The following is an 8499-nucleotide window of genomic DNA, read 5'->3' as shown; positions in this document are numbered from 1 at the left end:
TAGGTGGAGCGAAAGTGTACTTACAAAGTTAGCACTTAAATGTTTGTGTTAGTGAGGCTAGAGAAATGTCACTTGCAAGAGTAGGTGAATTGTGTGTGTTATGACGTATAACTAAGCTTATATATTGTTACTCGTAAAGTCCTTTTTGATAGGCGTGATGTACACCGTAGAAGACTGTTGCTTAACTCCGTTATGCAGCCTCGTGATGAAAATTTGTATGTTCGTTTGACATTTTTGTATTATGTCGATCTTTTTGACTTTTTGACCCACTAACAATTTTCAAATAAAAAATATAGTTATATTATAAACACCATTAAAATATGGGAAAAGCTAACATGTGTCACAAGTTAATAAACTATTTATAGAAATATTATCTTGAAACGCGTGTATTTAATGTATCGAAACTTTAAATATGATTTTATTACATTTAATTACATTTAACTTTTTCTAATAATAATCATAGTATCCTTAACATGTGCCCTAAGGTCACATGTTAACATCACCCCTTAAAATATATAATGAAAAGAGGTACAAACAATTAAAACTAAAAATAAATTAGTAATTACAAATCAAAGTGAATGTGTTTGATAAACAATAGTAGATAAACATCGTATAACCTATATGTCGTGTAATGTGTGTGGAGAAAAGTTGATTTTCTTATGCTTTATATATTGTAAATTTGTAATGCACGTCCTCTCTTTGCCAATTTTATATATTTTTATGAATATCAAATGACAATAACTCCTAAAAATTTACATATAATTATGAGATGTGATTTGCAAACAAAAATATTATTTTTAATTTTTTCAAAAAAGAGTTCTTAAACATTTATGAAAATAAATTATTATTAATTTGACAAAAATAATAATTTGTGGGCCCATTTGCAATTTTAATTCAATTGTTATTCAAAAAATCAAATAACTTTAAAATAGGTTCCTAACCTAAAGATGGAGTTACACTAGTTACAAACACAGGTCCTAGTGTAAACGAAGACGACGAAGTAACAAAATCAACGCATTCACATCAAAATGCAAGCTTTGAAGCAATCCATACGACGACGTTCCTATCTCAGAGTTTCAATTTCGCCTTCTATACCCACCACGCAACCTGATAATCTCCATCATTCACTCCCTTCTCATCATTTATCTCGCCTCACCCCCAAACGCTTCCTTGATTGGCCCCAGGTCCATCTCTCACTCTCTCACACGCTTTTCTTTTGATGGGTACAACAAAATGTTCTAAAAATTGAATTTTTAAGTTTTTTTAATCAAAATTTTGTTTTTTGTTTTTTAACAAAATATTGGTGATGGGTTTGCAGTTTAGCAATAAGGAAGAAATTGCGAAGGAGCGAGCTCGAATGTGAGTTTATTTGTTTTTGTTGAGTTGTTGTTATGTAATTTGATGGAGTGTAGTGTTGATTTAGTGATGTAGTTGATGGGGTTTTGTGCAGAAATGATGAAATGAAGAGGGGTTATGTTGCTGATTTGGCCGAGATCAAGCAACATGGCGGTAAGGTATTGTTGTTCTATGATAGTCTGTTTGGTGTTTGGTTTAACCGAAGCACAGACACTAACACGTTGACACTGGAAATAGTTTATGAAGATTAATAAGTTGAAGCTAATCATGAATGTGTTGGTGCTCGATAGGTTTGGTTGGATTCAGTTTGTTAGTAGCAAAGAACTGTTTCTTTGATTGTTTAATAGTTTGACCTGTTTAGATAAACAATTTAATTAGGCGGTTATAGCACAAGGGTTTATCAATGTTATTATATTAGTGTTTATGTGTATAATGTTTCTATAACAATGCATAAAATAAAGTCAAACCATTTTCGTAAAGAAAGTTGTTTCGATCAAATAAGCTCACATGTACGTAGTAAGAGCCATAACTTGATTTTCTGTCTCTGCACTGGATCTATCACAAGCAGAATTAAGGATCTGACTCACAACAGTGGCAAGTGGCAACAAAGGATATGTCAGGTCTAGTTTCAGTAAGGCAGTTCAACTTACAATTAGTGTTACGATTCCACAATTTACGATTGTACTTCTCCTTTCCGATTTTGCGTAAAATCTCGATTTTAACTACCTTGAGCGTGTAGATGGGCTTACAATCTAACATATGGGTCTCTTCCAAAATGTCAATTGCATACTTCCTCAGAGAGATGCCAACACCTCTTGTAAACTGAGCTATTTCAATTCCAAAATATTTTAGTTGGAACAAGTCTTTGGTTTGGAAGTGCCGAAACAAATGCCTCTTGAAGTCTTGAATACCAATATGATTATCTCTTGTAATCACAATGACATCCATATAAACAAGATAAATGCAGTGGTTAGTAGAATAATGTCTATAAAACACCAAATGATTGCCTTCGCTGCAGACTATGCCAAAGTCCTGAACTGAATCTACCAAATCACGTTCTAGGACTTTGCGTGAGGCTGCATAAAGCTTTACAAAGCCTATAAACAAAACCATGAGAACCCCCCTGAGCAGCAATTAGTTGTATGTTATTTTGATTTTATTTTGGTCAATTCATGCACATCATTGTCTAGTTAGCCAGTGACAGTGGTGAGTTGTTAGACTGGAAGTGCGTCTTAGGTGTACCAGATAACAGTATGCCATATTTATCGGTATTTGTGTCCTGCAGGTTTCTGTAGCTAATAAAGTGATTATACCGGCAATGAGTGCTGTGAAATTTCCTGATATCAAAGTCAGCTTCCCAGATGGTAAAACAATGAAGCTTCCAATTCGTATTTCTGATACTGCAGTTGATTCCGACAAATCATCTGTCCCAAAGGCATCTTTGGTTTGTCTTTCATTCCGAGGATATTCCGAGGTAATTGATCATGGCTTAAAAGCGATAAAAGAATTGTACTATGTTGTTCCTTGTGATGTTTGGCATTTCATTAACAATTATTTGTATTGGTTTTGATTTACTGTTGACAGAAAATGATCGATTCCTGGAGCGTGCCTTTTTCTAAAACATTTAGTAACTCAAAAGATGTTCATTTATATAAGGTAATATTTGTTGTTCAGATTTTATGCATTTTCTCATCATTGAGTGCGAAATATTAACCACCTTTTGCATTGTCTATCAGGTATCATTTATAGATTCATGGTTTTTATGTCTACCTCCTATAAAACACTTCCTTCTGTGGACTATCAAGAAACCTAATCAAAATGAAAACAAGGATACACTTGAAGGGAAAATGGTGTATTCATTTGGCGACCACTATTATTTCAGAAAAGAACTAAACTTAGAGAATCTCCTCACTGGGTATAAAAGCTTTTACTTTTGCTTATACAATTCATCATTTTACCCAATGAAGCTATGTGTAGTACATTTTTTAACATTAAGTTCACAGGTACGTCTTCCTACTAGATAATTTTGGTAGGATAAGATGGCAGGGCTTTGGGATGGCAACAGAAGATGAAGTTTCTTCTCTTCTTTCTTGCACATCACTTCTTCTAGATTCGTAATGAGGTAACACCATGTAAGTTAAACTGTTTTCATATAAGCTATGAGCTATTTTTATTGAACTTATGGAGATAAGCTGAAAAGTGAGCACACTTTATGAACGAATCCTAAATTGTTTCTATAAATTCTCCCAAACAGTCAAATAAGTCAATTCAAACAGAAGGTGATATATACCTTGCTATAGTCATATCATATCAATGAACAATTCTTCAAACCATTTTTTTCTCTTCACTTATCAACCCTATTTGTTGTCTGTAATGTTTCTCTTATTTGAATTTTTTTCTTTTACCTGTGTAGGTGCAAGACTACAGCGTTGTTCTGTATTTCAGAAATTTTGGGATGTGATAAAAAAGGTCGGATGAGATTTTTCTTGTTTTAATTGGTGTGTTATGGAGCAACTACCTTGTGGGGGAGGAAAATTGTAACCTAAGGAAGCTGTGTGAGGATAAATTATAATTTTGTAACTACAAGTTGAAACTCATTCAAATAAAAGCATACACAGTTTTAGAATTATCAGTGTTAGATTATCCATGAGGATGCATCTTTTTTTTGTAATGATCACTTCATATGGTTAATGAAGAAGGTATCACCTCTTTTATTTTAAAGGTGCATGTTAGAACCTACAGTTTTGAAGTGTGTGATTCTCACCGTTAGACTATTTAATTAAAAAAAACATGTTTTTATAGAGGACTTTTTTCATAAAAACTACTGAGATAGTGCATATTTATATTATATTATGTTGAATAACAAGTTTTTTTGTCAAGTTGTAAACCTCAGACACACCACAAAAAGAAAAATGTAGAATCTAATAAATACTCCTATGGCTGTGGCTTACACATGATCTTCAAAAAGAACTCCGAATGCTGCTTTCTATTGATTCATATTCATGTACACAAAAAATTATCAGTTCAGCTTTATCTAGATCATATGTATGAGATCAGGTCCCCAGCAATAACTGTGTCAAGCATTTACTGATCTTGATCGTCTAATCTAAGGTGTTTGGTGTCAAATCGATGACTGAGATTGATTATAGTGTGCTACTGAAATGGTATTATTACTGCAGCAAATCCAAATCCAACGTGCTATGCCAAATTATAACGATGATTATATGCAGAATGCAAACATTAACTGAACTAGGAGATACAAAAAAACTATATTATATTAACTTGTATAAGTAATTCAATCTGTAATCCTGTGAAGTAATTTACAAAACAACCAAAAGAATAACAGAAATGTAATGATTAGAATCTACAAGACTGATTGTGTCCTACAGAATCATCTAAACCTGAACCTGAAAAACCTATTGTGCAGAAAGGAAGAAGTACAATACAAACAATATTGAAAATAATATGAGGTCTCTTCTATTATCACAAATATACAGTGGAAATAGAATTTACATAGGAAAAAGAATATTAGATCTATATTCCACAGTGCATCAATCACTGCTATAAAAACACAAAGCAGCAAATCAATGCTAAAAAGAGAGACAAGAATACTGTCTTTGGATGCTTATGTATATCATGTAAAGAAGTGCTCCCACTTATCTCTCCGGCATTCACATATTCACTTCTGCCAGTGCCAGTTGCTGCAGAGACGTTTACCGACAAAGAACCTACATTGATAAATTTAAATTTAACATGATCAGAATCTAATGTAACGTCGAGGATAAACAGAGTTTATTTTCCTCGTGAAATTTACTACATGTCTTTCTGGTAGTATGGCTGAAACTTACAGTCATAGTTAGCCCATCCAATACGTTGACCGGCCAGATCATAAACAATAATTTTGTCTTTTAATACGAGATCTGTCAAAACATAAATAAGTGATGTTAATAAATACTATAAGAAAAAAATCCTCAACAGATTATGACAATAATTTAAGAACAAAAAATGGGAGTTTAAAATTTTAAATTGATAATATGATTGGGTATTATACCTCCTAGAATTGTCACCCCTTGACCCTGGATTTTCTGAAAGCCAATGCACCACACTGCTGCACTACTCTGTAACATGAATAGTTTCGCCGGAGAATTTAGTGAGATAACATGCGGTATTTAAAAATATTGAACAAAGTGAAGCATAAGCTGAATATGAAAAGAAAAAGGATTGAATCTTGAATACTTACAACAGAACTTTGTTGTATAAGGTAGTCCTGTGGTCTCAATACCATTGATGCACCACCGGCAAAGTTCAGACTTACTTGAGGAAAAATATCAGCGACACTAAGGACAGTAATAAGAAAGGAGTTAGAGAAATAAAGAATCAGAATGATATAATTTATAGCACATCATCAGCAAAAGTGCACGAGCGGCAATATAAATCTAGGAAAAGATGTCTGAAGTGCTCAGCCTAACCTGCTAGTAATTAAGAAACACTGATTTCCCCTAGAAACAACAGTGCGTACAGATTGTGGTATTGTAGCTGTAATCTGCACAAGTAGTAAAATCATTTCATAATCAATGTTTGATAAATCTCCAACCAGCAAAAAGCATCTCGTGATTGCTAAGCAATATACGAAGCATTAAAGAAACATAATGTTACTGATAAATTGAAGAACGTGGAATTACTTAAAAGAAACTCACCGCATTGACAAAGGGATCATAAGCCTCTTCTGCGAGGTATGCCAAAGTTGTTCCAGAATCAACAATGGTACCTCTGTTGTTGCTTGATGTAGCGAAAACTGATGCATCGATTTGCAAAGCTTGGCCGTTGACAGAGATGCTCTGTAGATTTAAGTTGTAGTGAGGCCTGAAATATGTTAGATAAACACTCTTTAGATGGACATTCTCACAAAAAGTTTGACCATGTTAGGAACTTAACAACAAAAAATGTTTAATTGATGAAAGATGTTAAATTCTAGCAGCTTTATTTCTGATGAAAGAACTTACTGTGATGGAACAAGTGGAGTATAGACGATGTTAGGTTCCACAATCTCACCAAGAACCAAAACTCCTCCACCAGTGCTATCACCTCTAAGACAATGTGAGAATACTCTAGGAGCAATCCCTTGTGAGGAGAGCTGGGAGATCACAGACATTTCCTGTTGCCCGAATCCAAATATTCCGTCAACTGCTCTGTCGGATTTTGTCAAGTCTCCACTCTGCTGGTTACTACAACTGCTCGATTCACAAAGTAACGGTTTTCGAGATTAGATTAGAATAGATTAGATTAACCCTTTAAACACGGAAAAAAAAAAGGGAAATGGTATCAAGTATTAACCATTGCATGCTCATGAAATCTCACCCAAAAACTACAGGAGCTGAAGAATTTGTAGCCACAGATCCCTCGAAAATAGTATCCAAATGCATCGTATCTGACACATAATAGCCTGATGTTCCACTACCATCTCCATACTGGAAAGTGTAAGAACACTGGTTGTTTTGACTGGAACAGGTCGCATCTGATGACTGTATCCCACTGTTGCACCTTCGGTCAGAACAAGAGATTAATGACGACGTCGATGAACGCCCCGTGTCGAAAAAATTAAGCTCAATCTGTATCAAAATCCATAAACCATTACATTGAATTTATGATACTAAATCAACAAAGAAATAAAATTGAGTTTACCTGTAGCCCACTTGTCTGTGGACAACCAGTACAGGAGCTGCAACTGACCCAAAGAACATCACTTCCAGTGTCAATTTGCACATAAAATTCTACCGGAGGAGTACCTAACTGCACCTTTGTAAAATATAGCCTGAAATAGTTCATCAATTTTAAATCAATCACACACACAGGCAAAGATAACATATAATGCAAATGAGAAAAACAAAAAAGACTGTCTGACAGACAGTAGACACAACACTAACACTAACACGTTGACATTGTTAATAATTTGAGAACATCAAATATGTTAGCATGTGTTTGGATATAACACTTCTTCCGGTGAAAATCCACATTCAACTAGAAGCTACAGCTAGTAGCTTCATCATACTCAATGTGTTTACTTTCCCTCGTCTTCGAGGGCATGTAAGATAGGCTACTGCACAGAGTATACACAAGGCCTCTAAAAACTCGAGACAGCTCTGCCTCTGCTTCCCCTCACCATGTTACCAAACATGCTATTTATGTAACAATATGTAACTGTTTCGCCGTATCGGACACTAAAGATGCCTTCAATTTAAACTTGTTAAATTGTGACTATGAGTGCTAAAAAAAGACTAACTTGTAGGAAATCATGAAAGCAGTTTAGAAACCAAATATTAACCTACCATTACACAATAAAACCATCTTCAAATTATCAAAAATAGAAAGAAGAAAAATGAAATTTTGTGAGCCATAAAGAACTAAACTAAATCAAGCAATATGTGGTTTTAACTTTTATTAACCAAACAAATAGAAAACCATGAAAATAGTAACAATCCAAATTGATCAACAACAAAAGGGGGAAAAATCAGCAACATGATATTGACAAAGAAATTGAATGAACAAAGCAAAGATTCTAAACAAATTATACAACTTCATCACTTCAGAAAATCCACCAAAAGCAAAATCGGAGAGAATCAAATTACCCGACTTGGAATGGATCGAAGGTACCATGAACATCAAAATCAACAACACCGTTTGAAGACTGCAAAATTCTCCGATGTCTCAACAAATCCCTCGCTCTGAGCTGATTCATCTCCACTCCATGATTCGTCGGAAACGCTCTTTCTAACGTGAGAGTCACCGGCGATCCAGAAATAACCGTCGCCGCCGCTAGCATCACCAGCAATATTACAAAAACGACCGCCATTCGTATCGTTTAATTTACTAAGTCGTAACTAATTATCGACTTATCGTTACCAATTATGATTAATTATACAATTAAGTATATGTATTAGTATGTAGTAGTAGTTAATTATCTAGAAAAAAACAAGACAAGAGTACGAAGTGTAGAAGGTTGTTGTTGTTGATAACGAATGTTGTTGTTGTTGTGTTACGACTTACGATGATAACATTGGAATTGCAGAAAGAAAGAAAGAGTTGGGAATGTATTTGTAGTGTTACGAAAAGAGGTAAGTTACAATTTTCAATTCAACAATGGAT

At 34.3% G+C, this 8499-nt stretch overlaps 2 protein-coding genes across 3 annotated transcripts; one reads left to right on the top strand and one right to left on the bottom strand.

The window, feature by feature from the left end:
- The first annotated feature begins 946 nt into the window (after positions 1-946).
- On the top strand, positions 947-4077 carry LOC131653583 (uncharacterized). 2 transcript variants are annotated; one of them, XM_058923773.1, is made up of 8 exons: positions 947-1184; positions 1319-1359; positions 1451-1514; positions 2642-2830; positions 2941-3012; positions 3093-3271; positions 3360-3478; positions 3770-4077. In XM_058923773.1, the coding sequence occupies exons 1-7, from the start codon at positions 1029-1031 to the stop codon at positions 3472-3474; spliced, it is 816 nt and encodes a 271-aa protein (XP_058779756.1). In that variant the 5' UTR covers positions 947-1028; the 3' UTR covers positions 3475-3478; positions 3770-4077. The 2 variants fall into 2 exon arrangements, with proteins under 2 accessions (XP_058779756.1, XP_058779754.1); XM_058923771.1 differs by having other exon boundaries at positions 3360-3488.
- Positions 4078-4810: 733 nt separating this feature from the next.
- On the bottom strand, positions 4811-8499 carry LOC131653582 (aspartic proteinase 36-like). The gene is made up of 10 exons (XM_058923770.1): positions 7983-8499; positions 7039-7168; positions 6715-6965; positions 6360-6587; positions 6054-6219; positions 5826-5899; positions 5597-5693; positions 5408-5474; positions 5205-5276; positions 4811-5084 (listed from the first exon to the last, which is right to left on the bottom strand). Exons 1-10 carry the CDS (start codon positions 8204-8206, stop codon positions 4918-4920), a joined length of 1476 nt encoding a protein of 491 aa, XP_058779753.1. The 5' UTR covers positions 8207-8499; the 3' UTR covers positions 4811-4917.

Source organism: Vicia villosa, linkage group LG2, assembly GCF_029867415.1.
Source record: "Vicia villosa cultivar HV-30 ecotype Madison, WI linkage group LG2, Vvil1.0, whole genome shotgun sequence".
Classification (NCBI taxonomy): Eukaryota; Viridiplantae; Streptophyta; class Magnoliopsida; order Fabales; family Fabaceae; genus Vicia; species Vicia villosa.
Note: the sequence above shows the minus strand (reverse complement) of the source record. Positions and strands in the feature narration are given on the sequence as shown.